Genomic DNA, 18,553 nt, shown 5'->3' with positions numbered 1-18,553 from the left:
GTAGGGGCGGGGCTTGATTTTGTCTGTGGGGAAGTGATTGGATGGTTGTGGTTTGCTATTGGTGGAGATCATGTGAGTGACAGGTTGCTCCGCCCTCGTCATCAGAGAAGAGATGTCGCTGTTATTGACCCTTTTCAATTTTCCAGTTTTCTCAGAGCGGAAGTCATCATAGTTGGGTAGACTTTTATAGCGGTGAATGAGAGAATACATTAAAAATATTTTTGTGTCCCCATTTGGTCAAATAGCAAATTAAAAATGCAACAATAGTGATTTCACAACTTTCAAAAACAGGGACAAAATAGAGTGAGATTTATAACGACAGTAAAAAGAGAGAAATGTGTTATTTTTACCATCACTCCCATAGACGCTGTGTTAGAAACTCCCTCACAGCAGCGGTACGTTGTTTTTTTTTTTGTAATTTGATGCAAAAGTAATATCATACAAACAATTAGTGTTATAAATGTACACACAGTTTTTTTTTAAATGAAAATACTAAAAAACATTGCAGGATTTACAATTTTACAATCACAGTCTGTGAATCCCAGTCAGGGCCCATTTTGATGCTAGATTATGAATAATATAAAAATTATAAATACTGATAAATAATTTATAATAAACACTGCAACGGGCCTATTCCATAAAAAACATGAAGTGTATAAATGTATTACAGCAAGAAGAAAATATATTGCTATATCAGTACACATGAATGTTGTGAAGTTTATATATATATACAGATTTGAATACGTAAGCTCACATGTTGTCAAAGCTTTATTATTCTGAAGCATATTGCATATCATATTATCTGTATGTATTTATATACATTTTAATTACAAAATTGTTCAACTTAATTACTCATGTGTAATGGATTTAGAGTAAAATAATTATATAAATCATATAACATAAATATAATAACTAATTAATGCTAAAAGCCACATGATTTTGTCTCTAAAAAATCTGTTACTAAGTAGTGACCTTTAATTTGGAGCCAGAGAAACTAGGGCAGAGACTTTATTCAGAGGAGTGTGACTATAGTGTTGAACACCGCTAGAAGCCAGAGCACTTTCAGGGTGCCTAAAACACAAACTAAACGGACCAGCCACCTAAACCCGCCCCAGGTTTGGCACAGACGTTTGAAGGAAACTCTATCGCCCCCTTGTGTTCTGAAGTTTGTCACCACCACAAGAACACATTAAAAGATTTAGTTCACCCAAAAATGAATATCCGGTCATCATTTGCTCACCCTCATGCTGTTCCAGATTGTCTATGATAATATATTGTTTTGCATATAATGAAAATCAATGTGGACAAATACATTCTTCTTAAAAAACATAAATAAAGAATAAACAAAGGGTTAATTCACTTAAAAATGAAAATTACCCCATGATTTACTCACCCTCAAGACATCCTAGGTGTATATGACGTTCTTCTTTCAGATGAATACAATCTAAGCTATATTAAATAATTTCCTCTTCCAAGCTTTATAATGGGAATGAATGGAGGGATGAAATTTTGAAGGCCAAAAAAGTGCATCCATCCATCATAAAATACATCCACATGGCTTCATGGGGTTAATAAAGGCCTTCTGAAGGCAAGTCATGCATTTGTGTGAGAAGAAGATCCATATTTATAACTTTATAAACCAAAATTACTAGTTTCTGGCAGACGGCGTAGGCATCGATTTATGACGGAATAGAAACTGTTGACCTGACGCATGACGTATTGATGTGTAAGTGCAGAGGATAGAGCAAAATACCGGTCATGAATTAGAAGGCTAAACGAGAATTTTTTTAAGAGAAACGTCTGAGGATTTCGATATTAGAGAGTTTGTTGCCTAGCACGATGTGTTTTCAGAGGGGTTAAGAGTACCTGAAAACCATACTTGAGTAAAACTACAGATTCCTTACAGTGAAAATGACAAGTTACAAGTCACCAACTCCACAACAACTAGTTACTGTCCACCTCTGGTCAGGGGTTACACGTTTGGCCGTCTGCCGGAAGCTAGCTCAGTGTATAAAGTTATAAATATGGATATTTTTTTCTCATACAAACGCATGGCTTCGCTTCGAGAGGCCTTTATTAACCCCTGGAGCCATGTGGATGTCTTTTATAGTGTATGGATGCACTTTCTTGGGCTTAGAAATCTAATTCTATATTCACTCCCAATATAAAGCTTGGACATTATTTAATATATCTCTGATTGTATTCGTCTGAAAAAAGAAAGTCATATACACATAGGATGGCTTGAGGGTGAGTAAATCATGGGGTCATTTTCATTTTTGGGTGTACTAACCCTTTAACATCAGCATATTCTAACTGTATAAATATATATGTTTTTGGCCTAATGCTCATCTGTCCCAGATTAAAGATGGCTAATTGTGGCTCTAATGAGATGATCCTATGTCATAAAGTGAGAGGTGAGACAGCTGTTGTCAGTCTTGTGACCAAAGATAACCTACAATAATTTTCTGACAGTGTCTCACAGTGTGTTTGCTTCTATGACCTACGTCTACTGACTAGCCAATAATAATGCAACATGAATTGCCGTATTGATGCTAAAACTTAAGACTACTTACCTCAAGCTCTGTTGCTGAAAAATTAGAATGTTTTCCTTAGCCATGACCACATCCATATTCTCTCTCTTCCTCCTCTTTTTTTAGTACACATACAGTAGTGGTCAGAATTATTACTAATTATTATTATTATATAATTATTATACAAATTGAAGCTTCTGCCATGACCATCCCAGCCCCCTGAGCTGAACCCTTTAGAGAATGAGTGAACTGGTGATAAGAGCTGTGAATCTGGAGGATCTGGAGAGATTCTGGATGGAGGAATACTCTCTGATCTCCAAACTCATCAGGCATTATAGGAGAAGACTCAGAGCCGTTATCTTGGGAAAAGGAGGTTGCATAAAGTATTTAATAAAAGGGTGCCAAAAATTATAGCCAATGGGTTTTTGCAAAAAGCATAATAAGATTTACCTCTCACTTTCAGTTCTTTTACTTCAATGAAAGGTTAGAATTTTGTGATTTTATTTTTATTTTTATGAAAGATTAAAAGGATGCAGATTTGTCTTTACAGCATTTATCTTTGATAATATTTATTTTGACCACAGTTCCCAGTGCATTTTGATTTAGTTCATCTTTCTATATTTGTTCACTAGTGCTTGTTGAGATTTTTTTAATCTTATATACTAACTCGCATCGTAGCCTAGGATTCAATAGGTGTCATCTTGGTACAGTACTCTACTTACATGTCTATCCCAAGAAAAAGGATTTCCGAGCAGGTCTGTAGCAGACGTAATGCTTAATACTGTACTGGGTGTTAAAAGCTAAAAAAGCTTGTGCATTTGGGACAAGTGCACAGATAGAGTCTTGGCTTCCCGTGCCCCAGGTGGCCATCTTTCATCCCACATCCACCCTGTGAATGCTGTGAAGAGAGAGAGAGAGTCGATATCCTTGACATCTGCTCCCTCGCCCTGGGAGTCTGGCCACTGTCCTGTCCCGAGCCACTGCAGCGTAGCGAAGAGCTCTGCTATTCACAGCCGCGCGCACAAATACACGCGTGTCAGGTGTTAACGCTATACCAGCACTGCATCTGACAGCACACCAACCCCATCCTCTTCAAATCAAGAGCAATAGCCACAAAAAAAAATTAAAGGTTACGCAGGTTAGTTGGATTGGAAATATCACAGCCTGTCTATCTGCCTTGGACTCTCTTCATCGCTTGGCTTCCAGAAAGTTATCTTTGGGGAAATGAGGAGACCTAAGTAGTGGGTAAATTTCCTTAGTGTGCAGTGGGCCGACAAAGAAAAGCCTCGCTGCGGATCAATTTGTGCAGTCAGGTAAGAAAGTGCCTAGAGGAGGAAGTCTTCAAGAGAAACAAACCTGGTGCAAGCACAAAGGAGAACTTTTTTAGGCCCCCAAATAGCCCGGATATATCTCCTTGTCATTTTCAAGGCATTCATGATCATTGAACAGTACTATGTACATGCTAGTCTCACTTGAGTCTCTAGCTGCGATGTGTTCTACTGCAGAGGGGTGGTAATAGTAATATTGAGCGGTCATTAAGGTGGGAGTGAGGCCAAAACCGTTCTCACTGCTGGGATGTGTGGTACGTTATACTACCTACGCACTGCTGAGCCCAGGCTTCTTTGTGGTGGATAAAGAAGGAGTAGGAGTGTAAGTGTAGTTGAGGAATTAGATCCCGTTAGCATGTGCATATCGCTGATCTAAGCTAGGGGTGCGATGAAAGGTTCGGGTATTGACTTGTGCGTGTTAAAAAGTGAGTGGTGAATCTCGGCACATTCAGATACACATCAAGACTCAAATGTGGGCGTAGATTATAGCTGTGAACATTTCAGCAGCGTGGATGAAATTGTGTTGCATTCCTCGGCCATCTGTGCCCGTGTTTGTGTAATGATTGGGTTTAATCATATTCTGCATTCTGCCTTGCTTTGGCAGACGTGATTATCTGAGATCAATGCAAACAAACTCGGGGAAAATATTTAGACCTAAACGGGTTACGCTGGTCATTAAAGTATTCCAATCAAAGGGTCACACTCTCCAATCCTTCACCATCTCCAGATAATAACACAAGGCTTCTCTTCTTTTTAAATTTGACTTTATAATAAGGATCTCAGCCGATTGCATTATATTGGTTTACATGCATGGAATACTGATTGGTTAATCAAATGAATCACAAATTAACTCATATATCAATATTTGCTAGGTAAGGCCTAGCATTAAGAGCTAAATGAAGGCATTATTGTGGCAGACAAGTACATAATTAAGACTAAAGGCTAAAAGGTGTCTTTAGAATTCAGTTTGCTTTTATTTCCATATCGTTTCCACATCACTGGCCCACAGTCCACAACCATCCAGAGTTAGGTGCCATTTGTACGAAACACATTCTTTCATCTGCACTATTTAATGGTTTTTCTCTGCTTTTTATTCTAGCTTTATACGTTTTTTTATCATCACTTAAATGTGGGTAAGTTTCATTAAACAAGGAACATTTTGAACATTTAAGTGTTGATAAAAAATAACACATGAATCTAGCATAAAAAGCAGAGGATCTGTTGTTTCTTTAAATACTGAGAAACACACATTTTTGAATGATGATCAAAACACAGATGGAGTCCATCAACACCCCAAAGCTTCACAGACCAATCGTTCATCCTGGGTTGGCCTTTCATTCAGTAACATTAGGCAGTTTTGATAATGTTTAATGTTGGTGATCGTGTTATTTTACATATGCATATGTGATATCGCTCATTTCTGCTTTTTCTTCGCCTGTGTTTTGATCAAGAGATTCTGTACTCTTTCAGAAGATACATAATAGAGCCCCCTGCCGAATATTAGAGAAAACACAGAGAGTTCTGTCAATGGCAGGGGAAAGAGTTAAAAGCTGTTATTTCGCAATGATAGCCATGAATATACCTGAGCCTCAATAGATCTGATTGGTGGACGGACGTTTGCTGGATATGAAATCATTCACTCATTTCATATAGAGCATACTGTATAGTGCACTATTTGGGGAACAGGGAGATAATAAAATCCTATGCTGTTTGATGGTTTGTTCCACTGTTGTGCAAAGATTCAGTCCCCCTTGGGGTATCAGGGGTATCGTGTTCTTGCTAATGAAAATAGCCTTTCCATTTGTTCCTTAGTAGCAGTACTGTATCAGCTCACACGCTGTTGACTGTAGCCTGCTTTGTTTTCAGACAGGTTTCAGACAGGAGGTGATGTTTTACTGGTACATGTTAACTTTAAATACTGTTTGCAGACCAGGATACCCTGCCGGAAAAATAAAACAAAATTGCTAAAACCTGCCTAAGCTGGTTGACTGGTCTAAGCTGGTCTCCCAGTCAGGTCAGGTTGTATGGTTGGTTGTTTTTAGAAGAGTTTTGGACACTTTTCAGATGGTCAAACTGGCTTAGGCTGATTTTCAGCGAGTTAATATATTAGCACTAAGCTAGCAGGCAAAAGGGTGTTTAATTTGGACATTTATAGGCTTTTTCAGATTATGTGGTTTGTTTTATAAGGTGTTAATGTATATACTTCCATGATAACACTAAAGGGTATGTTAAAATGACAACGATGTACTAAAAACAGATGACAAGCTTATCACACAAATCTACGAAATGACTAAAAAGGCTGTATTATGCATGCCAGGCCAGTAGATGGCGATGCGACTTTGTCAAGAAACACCCTGCGAACATGTGATACCCGTGCATGACGTCACCATTTTCACAAATTCACTTTTTTGTTGTTTGCATAGAAACGGTTAAGGCATCGTTTTCAAAGGCTTGTGTTTTCAGGACCCAAAATGCAGTTGTCGTGTAAATGAGTGGCCAAAACACAAAAAGTTTTCCGTTTTTAAATGGCCATGTAAACGGCCCCTTAATCACACTACCTTTGAGTCAGGCACAGAGAGAGTACCCAAAATAACAACTATTCCTGTACTTATTCTAAATCTAAAAACTAACTTGCCAGTCCTTCTTTATAATCATTGATTCCTGATGTGAAGCCTTGTCTAAAACACATTATTTCTTCTCCTCTTGCTGCAGGACTGTTTCATCGTGCCATAATCCAAAGTGGCTCAGCGTTGTCTAGCTGGGCCGTCAACTACCAGCCGGTTAAGTACACAAGGCTGCTGGCAGAGAAAGTGGGCTGTAATGTGTTGGACACTTTGGACATGGTGGATTGCTTGAGGAAGAAGAGCGCTCGAGAACTGGTGGAACAAGACATCCAGCCGGCGAGATACCACGTAGCCTTCGGCCCAGTCATCGATGGCGACGTCATTCCCGATGACCCAGAGATCCTGATGGAGCAAGGCGAGTTTCTCAACTACGACATCATGCTGGGTGTCAACCAGGGTGAGGGTCTGCGCTTTGTGGAAAACGTCGTGGACTCTGAAGATGGTGTCTCGGGCAATGATTTCGACTTTTCTGTCTCAGACTTTGTGGACAGTCTGTATGGTTATCCAGAGGGAAAGGATACACTTCGAGAAACCATTAAGTTCATGTACACGGACTGGGCAGACAGAGACAACCCCGAGACGCGGCGTAAGACTCTGGTGGCGCTTTTTACTGATCATCAGTGGGTGGAGCCCTCGGTGGTGACGGCAGATCTTCACGCCCGATACGGATCACCCACCTACTTCTACGCCTTCTACCACCACTGCCAGAGCCTGATGAAGCCCGCCTGGTCAGACGCGGCCCACGGAGACGAGGTGCCCTACGTCTTTGGTATTCCCATGATTGGTCCGACCGACCTCTTCCCCTGCAACTTCTCCAAAAATGATGTCATGCTTAGTGCTGTTGTCATGACCTACTGGACAAACTTTGCCAAAACTGGGTAAGTGCGTACCTTACAACATGCAAAGTCTGGGGTAAACTCTGGTGCCCATATATATGCATATTTTGGGGGTATGCTAGAATACATTTACATGATTTAAAATTACAAATACACTATTGCTGCAGCAGCTCTTTTTTTACTCTCTGCTTTTTAGTTCCTGTCTCTTTAAAGCCCGGCCTTTCTGAAAAGTCAAGTGTGCTCTGATTGGTCAGTTGGCTCAGTCTGCTGTGATTGGTTGACCACTTAGAGCATGTGTTGAACATGTACATTTTCAGCTCCTGAGGATTCATGAGCAGCTGTATTAGTATTATATATTTGGTAATGTAACTATGCCTATCAGAAGTACATACAATGTCTTCTAAACATAGCAAAATCTCTTAGCCAGCTCTTCATGAGGGCGGGTCAAAGTACACAGACAGGCATTATGCAAATGTGTACCGTGCTGATTTAGCGAAGTCACGGTAATAATGGCAGTCAGGGCTTGACATTATCACCCGCAAACCGGCCAAATGTGTGTGTATTTCAGCGGTGGCGCGTAATGCAGTCTCTCCTACTAGCCACTCCGGTGGGTTGAATTTTATATATAATAAATACATTTTTCAATTGTAGTCTTTTAAAAGGCATCTGAAATAATAAAAAGTGCAATTTAGTGTGGTTAACAATATATATATTTCGATGCACAACGATACTGATATCTGAATACCGATATCTGAAACGCTTCCAATACTAATTTTCTGTGCTCTTTCTCATCTCTCCGACAGCAAGTGACACACAAACCCTCCTCCTCTCACACACTCTCTTCATTTGCTCCGGATGAATATTGTTGCTCTTACAGGGCTTGAATTTCGCTTTGGGATTGCATGTATTGCACATAATTTTACTCATGCCTGCAGATTTTGAGTTCACACCCACATAAAGCCACCTCTCAGCAAAAAAAACGGAGCTCTTTTTGCTGCTAATTGCACTTAAAGAGTCAAACACACACACTATAATGTTAAAATGTCAGCCTTGCCAAGTATTCACATAAACACAGTCAGTTCTGTTTTAAGTGAATGTAAACAGTTGAGAAAGAAAATGCATGTTTATCAGTGTAATGGATCCGTGCGTCAGCTCTTAAAGGTGCCATCTGTAAAAATTGAGGTAAAAATATCAAAAAAATGACCGACACGCATCAAAAGAATGAGAAGAAATAAGGGCGATGATGTCATTAAAAAAATGTCAAGTTATAGTGCTGCAGAGATATCAACCTTAATTAGCAGTAGCATTACTAGCCCCGGCCCGACAGGTGTCGTAATACCAGTCTCGGCCATGGGAGGCGGTATGCCGGCAACATAACCACCAGCCAACTTGGCGTACTTGAACCTGATGTCAATCGTGTGGAAAGTACAGCCCACTACTTCATTTCATTTCAGGGAAGAGAGCGGACGGATGGCCGAAGCCCTTGGCCCCTTAAATGTATCTGATATGATAAAAATAGCTGTTTTTACAAAGCGGAAGTGCGGCCGCCCGGCGACTGTGTCCAGTCCCGTCATAATAAAAGTCCCGGTGAGCCATTTAGAATAGGCGCCCTCCAGTGGAGGAAAAGTTGCATAGTGCACATTTAAAGTGACAGCAGCCTAATATTCCTGCTGACAAATTATGAGATGATATTAAAAATATCTATATGGCAGTTGTTCCCCATGGTATCGATGTCAAAATTGTGGCCAGTGAAAATGTTGAGTGGTTCATAACTTTGGAAAACCACAAGCCACAGAGACTGGAGAGCAAAAACATAAATGTCAAGCCCCGATGGCAGGACTTCAAACTAGCCTATTTCAGGCAGGTGTTTAAATAGCATATTATTAGCAGAGTGCCAATAATCAGCTGCTAAATCAGAACTATTTTGGTATTTTTGTACCACTAATGTGCAATTGAAAGAACGTGCAGTGTGGGTAACACTCATTGAGTATGTCTGTTGTTTGCCCAGAGTAAAATCTGTTACTGAGCATCATTGTTTACTGCACATACAGTATGAATGGGACTCAGGAACCCTGTGCCGAGAGAATTATCAGTGGAACTTATCGCATTTCTGCCTCTCGGCATTATCGATCAAAACCCCTGTCTTCAGTTGATCAGTGCCGCCCCAGGTGACCGCATCACCAACAACGCCTCCTCCCTAGCTCTCCTTCCTGCTCAATCCTGCCCGGAGCACAAAGCGTTATAGATCTGTATGAGGAGCGCTTGTAATCAGCTCTAACAACACAAATCTAATTTGACAACTGCTGTTACTGAGAAAAATTGATTGGTCATGCTGCTGCTTCTCTACTTTTACCAGTCACAATAAAAATGACACCCCTTGACGTTTATAAATCTTTCTTTAAATGTTAAGTGCACACTAGGTGTAGCCAAAAATGGAAATGCTAATGGTGGAGTACCTCAGGCTATTTTTTTCTTACGCTGAATGCTCGAGTCAACATTCTGCAAGCGTATCAGAGAACATTTCAGAACAACATCTGTCCAGAAAATGTCAATTTAGCTCAAGGGCATGGGACATTTGTACGCTAAACTCTGGTTTTCCCCCACAGGGTAAGATCTTTCTCAGTTAGACTGCCAGATTTTCTCAGTAAGAAAGAAAGAAAGAACTGACAATGTTTGACTAGTGCTGTTTGTTGTTTCTGTGCTTGGGTGGATTTTCATTGATCCTAATTTTTAAAGCAATATTGTTCCTTAAATCCCCAAAAATCTGTGCCGTTTTAAGTTTATGCACGAACAAAATATGCCATCCAATAATCACAATACGCTCTGATATCGATATGAAACAGTCTCAGCCTTCAAATCGATGTCAAATCGATTAATCACATCTCACATAAAAGTGTTTATTTACATAATGCATTATTATTCAGTGCTCTCAAACTATTAATCACGATTAATCACATCCAAAATAAACATTTGTTTGCATAATGTGTGTGTGTACTGTGTAGAATTATTATGTATATTGAATACACACATACAGTACATGTACTTAAGAAAATGTACAGTCAAACCTAAATGTATTCAGACTTTCACCTTCAACTTTTGTTCACATTATCAGTTTATTCACTATAGTTTAGAAAATGCTAATAAAATATGACAAGAACACAGAGGTAAGAATTTCAGATAACTTTGATGGAACGGGATGTAATGGACTACAATCAACCAATCAGCTGTTAGATTTAAGAACACAATTAGATAATACCAATTTAGGTCAATGCTTCATTTTGTTCAGTCTGTGGTGTAAAAGGTCGCATTAGCAATGAAAGAAAAATCACTGATCAGGTCAAAGTGTCTGAATCGTAGTTCCAAAGTTTTATCAATTGGACAGCTAGTCACTCTATGACGAATTTTTAAGAATATTATGTCACGGTTTACTTTATTTTGTTATCCTCACTGAACTATAGTTTCCTGCACACGCACCACATTATATCTGGTCTCTGATTATTTTTTGGTTTGACTGTATATTATATATAAATGTATTTAAAAAAAATGATATGTAACAATATATACATGCGTGCGTGCCTGGGACCCAGAAAAAAAAAAAAGTTTTTTGAATTTTGTATTTTTTCATGTCATTAGATTGTTTAGAGCATAAGAAACAAATGGACAGATTATTTTTTTGCAAAATTATATTATATTCATATTTTATGATAGTTATGGTAGTTGACACCAGGACTCAGTTGTTAAATTTTTTTAATGAAATGATATTGCATGTATAGGCAAAAACAATGGGATTTATTTTTAATTCATGAATACATTTTTAAGTTTCAGGATTTTTTTAAAACAAACTTTTTATTAAAGATGATTCTGAGCTATGTTATAAAAGATATAACTGAATGCTTTGATATACCATCTTACTTTATGCAATATGTGGGTAAAATGACCATACTTGGATTTTCCCATTCAATACAATGTATCGGTATATTGCATCTAATTTGCATATTATTGTGTTCTAGGTGCAACATGTAATGAAAAAAAGAAGTCTAATAAGGGGAGTAATAATTGGCAACATTTTCAAAATAATATGTAATATTTCATAGGAATATTGATATGTAATTTATTTTTCTATTTACTTGTTGTGTCTCCAAAATGGCTGATAAACATGATTTATGTCCCGGTGTCCTCTACAGTGGACATTTATGAAATCAATGCCCTGTTTTGTAACAAAGAGTCATATTTAGATTAGAAACCCCATAGCATTTTCCTGAGATGTTGATTTATAACAAACAATTAGAAAATTAATCAGATTTAAATTATAATTACAAAATATGATCATATTTCCATAAGAGTGCTAAACATTAATGTCAGCCATTTTTAAAGACCAAGAAGTTGTTTTTGTCCTGGTGACACCTCCAAACATTTGGTATCTTTGCAAAGCCCTGAATGTGCTCTATAAAGGACATCCTGACTCAAAACTGTGACGTCACAGAAACTCACTAAAATATAATGTCCACTACAGTGGACAAAAGTATATATATATATATATTAGGGCCGGCACTCGATTAAAAAAATTAATCTAATTAATTAGAGGCTTTGTAATTAATTATTCAAAATTAATCGCATTTTAATTGCATATAAATATTTGACCTGAGAACAGTGAGAAGTAATTTTTCACATGGATGTTTAGTATACCATTGAATAATGACTGAATACATAAGCTTAATCAACTAAATATAGTTTATTTATTTCAGTCCAGCAGACCAGCGCAATGTTTGCCATTAAGTGTAGCAAAAGCATATCTGTGATATTTGAGGCTCGATGTGCTGCGGTGATACGCAGATTCCTTGTTGTATAGCTTGCACACAACCGTGCTCTTGTGGACACTTCCATCCTTTCGCTTTTTAAAACAAAATTTCCCATCCACGGGGCCAAGCAAAGCGGCCTCATCAGCTTCTTCCTTCATGTTCACTGGTTTGTTGTTGTCGTGACTTGTGAACGCTAGTTGGTGTTCCAGTATAATCGGTCCGTCAAAATTCATTCATTGAAAAACGTTCCACGGTGCATATATATATAATAATAATAATTATTACCAAGTGCAAATAGCGTGCCTTATTGGCAAGTGCTATTCGCACTAGCTCCACCTAACAATGCCTGGTTGTGCCAAACAAGATTAAATAAGCCGCTTGTGATTTAACGTCTTCAGAAGCCTCCAAGATGAGTCAATTAGTCCGTATTTTGGTCCGTTTTGTCATAAGAGAAACACTATCAATTATGAATGAATAAATCTGATTTAAATCCTTAAAATGGAAATTTTATCAAAAGGTCATCAAAGCTAATTTTCAATGTACAAAAATTTCCAATTTCAACCCAAATGGAAACATAGTGTCGGCCCAGATCCGGCTCACATCCGGCACATGTGGATTCATCACAGATCTGGGACGACACAATGTTAGAATTTTATGGAGTCTCGAATATATTTTTAAGACACAAAACCATCCCCTATCTAGCCTTAAAAACATAAAATAATCACTCACTGTCGAACAGCCAGCCCATTTCAAAAGCGGCCTCTCAGAAATACTATTATGTAAAGATTATTTATTACATGACAAACAGCGTATCCTCTTGCAGTCATTCGTCTAATGGCTCTCAATCGGACTGGCATTATAGAATCAGTTTCCGGATCTACTGAAGTGCTGAGTTTCTGATGTTACGGCCCATAGAGTTGCTCCATTTGTCTGGCTCTATTGTGAGGAGCGGATTATATAGGATCCTGCTTAGCACTCGGATTTACAGAACAAAGGATTAGATGCAAGGATAATGAACCTCTCAATACCATGAATACTCACAAATCATTACCTCCATCTTAACCAGGAAACTCTCTGGTTCAGTCCTGATGCATGCTGGGCTAGAGCCACAAATGTGCACTACAGCATGTGGAGTGTGCTTACAGCTTCTCCATGTGATGACCTAGATAGCCTTCTAAATTGGACACTTGTACCTGCGCCGGATACATACGTGAATATGGATCCTAGAGTGGACTAGGTGAACATTACGCTAGTATTGTGCCGCTTAATGTCAACAGCATGTATCATTCCCCAAAGCTAGTCTTATTTCCGCTTCATGGTGCTTACAAGCCGTGTTTTTCCCCCTGCAGTTGAAATACAACACAAAAACAACCATTAACTGTGAAATCTGGGTAGAAAGGCATGTTTGACAGAAGACTAGGGAAAGTGAAGTGACAAAGAAACAAATGTTCCCTTATTGGGTGCCAAGCCTGAGAACGAGCACCACAGATATAGCCTAATAAATAGAGTATATCTGAACTTGGACCACAAAACCAGTCATAAGGGTCAATTCTCTGAAATTGAAATGTGTGCATCATCTGAAAGCTGAATAAATACGCTTTCCATTGATGTGTGATTTGTATATTTGGCTGAGATTCAAATCTAAATATTGAGAAAATCTCCTTTAAACTTGTCCAAATGAAGTACTTAGCTATACATATTAATACTAATAATAAATTGTATATATATATACAAAATATCTTCATGGAACATGATCTTTATATCCTAATGATTTTTGGCATTCAAGAAAAATTTATAATTTTGACCCTTACGATGTATTGTTGACTATTACCACAAATACACCCGTGAGACAGGACTAGTGAAGGGCTCCAGTGACATATTTATACTTTATATTTTATAGTTTGTGTCAATCTGCAGTCCAAGCAGTGTCATTGTCATGTTGGTTTTGGGTTTTGGTTCACCTTAATGTTTTCAAATCTTTTATTTTGTGGTTTTCATAGTCGGGTCATTCCATGTCAACTTAACCAGAGGTCCCTGTGTCAAACTTTTGACAAATAAACATAAATGGTGATGAAACCCAAAATATGAAATGTCACAAATGTATATTTATTGAGTACAATGTTTTGTAAATGGGGGTCAAATTTACATTTTTACATGAGATTTGTTGGGGGGGGGGGTAAAAATTATTCATTTTTACTCAGAGATTGGTAGATCTATAAGTTAAATATGTTGCATTTAGCAATCATTGTTGCTTTATATGTCAACGGTGACAAATCCAAATTGTGTAAATCCTGCGTTTACTGGCCCTCGTTTCAGAAGTCCAGTGTACAATGATTCACACAAACATATAAAAATGTAGCTCATTTCTTGGTCACATTCCCTTCACAAATGAAATAAATCCACTGCATCCGCCAAGGCTCGGATATCCTTTTTTCACGTTTTCTGGGTTGTGAGATGCACCGGGGACCCGATTATAGCACTTAAATGCAGAAAAAGACAGATTTTCATGGTATGCCCCCCTTTAATATAATAAAACTTCAGTAAATCCTGAAAAAAAATGGCATGTCCACAGCCACACTTTTTATATTTGATGACATAATGTCAAATTTCACTAGAAAGGAGATGTATTATCCTGCTTTTTATGAATAATAATCAGGAATTCAATGTCATTTTAGCTTACAGGGCTCTTTTAAAAGGAAACTTCTGAAATGTCTTCGGTTGGAAGGGGTTTTTCAAACAGGCGGTGCACTGTTAAAATAGGTTACAACGCATTTCCATAGAACCTTCTAGTGAAAAGTTCTGAAAAATAACCATTTTGGACAAACATTTTTTTTTTAAATTCTAAACAACCTTTTTTCCAATATAAAGACCTTTTGTAGAAGAGTAAAGTATAGATTCCAATAGACGACCTTTTCTTTGACATTTTATCTGTCTCTGGCACAATTATTAAACATTATTAGGCTCTGAAATAAATGGAAGAACAACGGTTAAATGCTGCCAAATGTAGAACCATTAAATTGAATTTGAATCTCCAAGGCTTTGAGACATTCCCTCAGCTGGTTTTTAACAGTAAAAGTGTAAAACATTAGCACCCTAATTAATTTCTCAAACGTTAACCAGTGGCCACTGCTCCTGCCGAAAACAAAAGCATCCAAGAACCTTCTTCACACTTGATAACTGAATTGTTGGCACATATCGCCTTTGTTCAGGCTGCAAATGGACCTCAAATGCTGCCGTCTGCATTTCTTTGGAGATTGTAGCGTTAGCGTTTGATGGACAGGGGCTGTTTCCTCTGCATTCTTCTACTGTGTCTTTCAGCCTCCAGTCAAACAGCCCATGCTGTGCCGTCGCTGAGCAGAATACTGTTGTGCTTTTGCTTTTTGCCCTCCTCTTTTTTCTTGTAACAAGAACACAAGCCACTCTCACAAATGCTAAGGCCTGCTGGGATGAATCCTGATATTTCTGTTTGAAAAGCCCATGTTTTTTCATGATGCTGTCCCTTGCGGAGACATTGGCTATTCCAGCCCAAGAATAAAACATGACTAATCAATAATCAATAAGGCATGATTAATAAATAAGATTTAGCCGCGCACATGCCAGCTCGACTGTAATCGCTCAATGATTTGACACAGACTGCATTTCGTGTTTTATCGACGCATTTATATTGACGTCTGTCTTATTGAAATGCTGTTGCCTGTATCGCCTCATCTGAATGGCAAGCAGATGCTCATTAACTCACACTGTCTTGTTGTATCTTCCTCGTGATTGTGAAAACAAAAATAATAATTTCAATGCTGCATGTTAATGAGTGGTTTCTCTTACCGCTACACCCAGACGGAAATGAAGTCTTTTGAACATCAGTTGACCCTGAACCCAAGGCCAGGCCAATCTCTTTCTGTGGCTTTGAGCTAAATTGCTTCCCGCATCGGCTTGTTTTGCCGTTCCTTAGACTACTATGAATCCACTGGGGAATTAAAAGGGATTGTGATGGGTTTGTGTAACAGTCTCACAGCCCTCTCAATTAAGTCTAGCACTTGTAGGACAGGGGTTCTCGGCTCTGGCCCTCGAGATCCACTTTCCTGCAGACTTTATCTCCAACCCTGATTAAACTCGCCTACCTCCAACTTTATAGTAATCCCGAAGACTTTGATTACAGCTTGTTCAGGTGAGTTTGATTAGGGTTAGAGCTCAACTCTGCAGGAAAGTGGGCCTTGAGGGCCGGAGTTGAGAACCCCTGCTGTATATCTCGCAGATATGCAGATTTGCTTTAGGAAAGGTAAGGAAGCTGCAGAGGATCTGGAGGGGCCCTGGATGCCCGTGATGAAGAGGCCGGTCTGCATGTTGAATGTAATGAGCAGCATCAGCGGAGAGCGAGAGATCGGTGCGGGCCAGCGGTCAGGACACATGTTGACCATCACTCACATCGATCAATAGCAGTCATAATGAAGAGTGCACAGGGGCCTTCGCCCTCCAGATACACATATTACTTCAAAAGCATTGCCGTCTTTTTGACTAATACATTTTGAGTTGGGTTGATTTTGCCCTTCATGAGGAATGTGAGGCGGCTGAATTTCACCCGTTTAAATTATATTAAGCCTTTAAGGTTATGCATAATGAAAGGCGTGGCCACTTGAGTGACAGGTGGATTGCCACTGTGGTCAAGCTAGGTGGGTGTGGTTTTAGCAGCCAGGCTGCTCAGCTCCACCCATGCCCCGCCTCTTTGCCCATTTTTGGTTACCCGGGAGTGACACGCTGCCAAGAAGGTGACAGCTGGCTCCGCCCACATTGGGCTTCGCAAATGATCTTTAGAAATCTACGGGTGACATCATGGACACTACGTCCATTGTTTTATACAGTCTTACGAATCAGTATTTGAGCCTAATTTTAAAAATAAATGATTTAAAATACACTTTATACACAAATATTTTCCTGGGATTGTGCTGGTACCTTGACAGGTTTAGGACTGCCGTTGACAGCTGACTCTTAGAATTATTATTATATAAAGTTTAAATGTATTCTTCTTACCTTTTATCTGCATTATTACCTTTATAAATGCAATTTTTTAAATGTAGCCTATGTATATTACATGTAATCAATCAATTAAATTAGAATAATAAGACACTATAGGGCTGTTACCAATTAAATGAAATCAGTATCAATGAAATTCATCTTTGCAATGAATGGACCAGTCGCGTTACCACTGTCACGTCGGGGCTTCCTCGGGCCGTATACATTGGTCCAGAGCAGGCCAGTTTGGGCTTGAGGTGTAGTTACTAACAAAGGCAGCAGACGCCAGTGCCACAGATTATTTCATACACTCCTATAGTGTATTCTGAGTAAAAAACAACCCAATGTTGGGTCAAATATGGACTAACCCATCAGTTGGGTTGTTTTAACCCAGCGATTGGGTTGTATTAATCAAATATTTAACCCAACCGCAGGATTAAAACAACCCAATCGCTGGGATAAAATAACCCAATTGCTGGGTTAGTCGATATTTGACCCTACATTGGGTTTAAACAACCCAGCATTTTTTAGAGTGTATACCAGCTAACATCAGCATTGTAAGGCCGCCCAAATCGTCCCAATGGAGGCTAACGATCGGCGGGTGAAGGTCGCTGCGCGTTCGGTCTTTTCGGCGGGGCAAAGGGATATTATTCAAATTCCTCGTTATCTGACTCCATTTAATCAGAATTTAGAAGTTAGGTTAGAATGCCAATTGGTTATTTGGTCATTATATTTAATAGTTGAACTACACATTTAATTATTCCGTTTAACCCTTTGTTGAAATTATACCCAACCTGAATAATTCCAGAGCAAGTCAAAATCAAACAAAGTGTAACAATTTATTAACAGTCAGGTAAATGTATAAAGCCAGTTACATAGTCAATTCAAAGGTAATCCATATATAACATCAAATACTCTGAAGTAAAGAATGAAATGTATACCTGACTTCTGAAAATTACATAATGCTGGCTATGTTGAGACGTCCAGCATTACGGGCTGACCTGTTTAAAGTGTCGAGACTTGAGCTCTTTGCAACATTTCCTTAAATACCCAGAAACAAATGCACAAACTCTTTCAAATGGAAACACGAGATCACTGAGAATTTGCATCAGTCAAGACTTATATTGATGCAAAGGCCAAATGGCTGAAAACCACACCTATCATACTAAGACAATATATCTCTAAACTCTTAAAACATTTATGATGTTCTAGTTTACTTCTGTGGAGTTGAGATATCTCTACCAGTCGCACTGAGACATTTCAGAATGATATCAAACATAATACTGTATCGTGAGGATTGACAAAGAGATTTCTGGTGCATTTCAGGTGATCTCAAGTTTGGGGGAGCAGGAGTTTGGGGGAAGGTTCATGTGAGAGGAAAGGCATGTAAATTAGAGTCATTCATAGATGGTTCACTCAGTGTGATGT

At 38.8% G+C, this 18,553-nt stretch overlaps 1 protein-coding gene across 2 annotated transcripts in view; it reads left to right on the top strand.

The window, feature by feature from the left end:
* Positions 1-18,553, top strand: part of nlgn3a (neuroligin 3a) — a 282,714-nt gene that overhangs the window by 239,718 nt on the left and 24,443 nt on the right. For both annotated transcript variants that reach the window (XM_067456837.1, XM_067456836.1), the window contains one exon: positions 6,572-7,361. In XM_067456837.1, the coding sequence (XP_067312938.1) occupies positions 6,572-7,361 (790 nt within the window). The remainder of the gene's footprint in view (positions 1-6,571; positions 7,362-18,553) is intronic.

This window comes from Pseudorasbora parva, chromosome 11 (genome assembly GCF_024679245.1).
Source record: "Pseudorasbora parva isolate DD20220531a chromosome 11, ASM2467924v1, whole genome shotgun sequence".
Lineage (NCBI taxonomy): Eukaryota > Metazoa > Chordata > Actinopteri > Cypriniformes > Gobionidae > Pseudorasbora > Pseudorasbora parva.
This window is presented reverse-complemented; position numbering and strand designations above follow the sequence as displayed.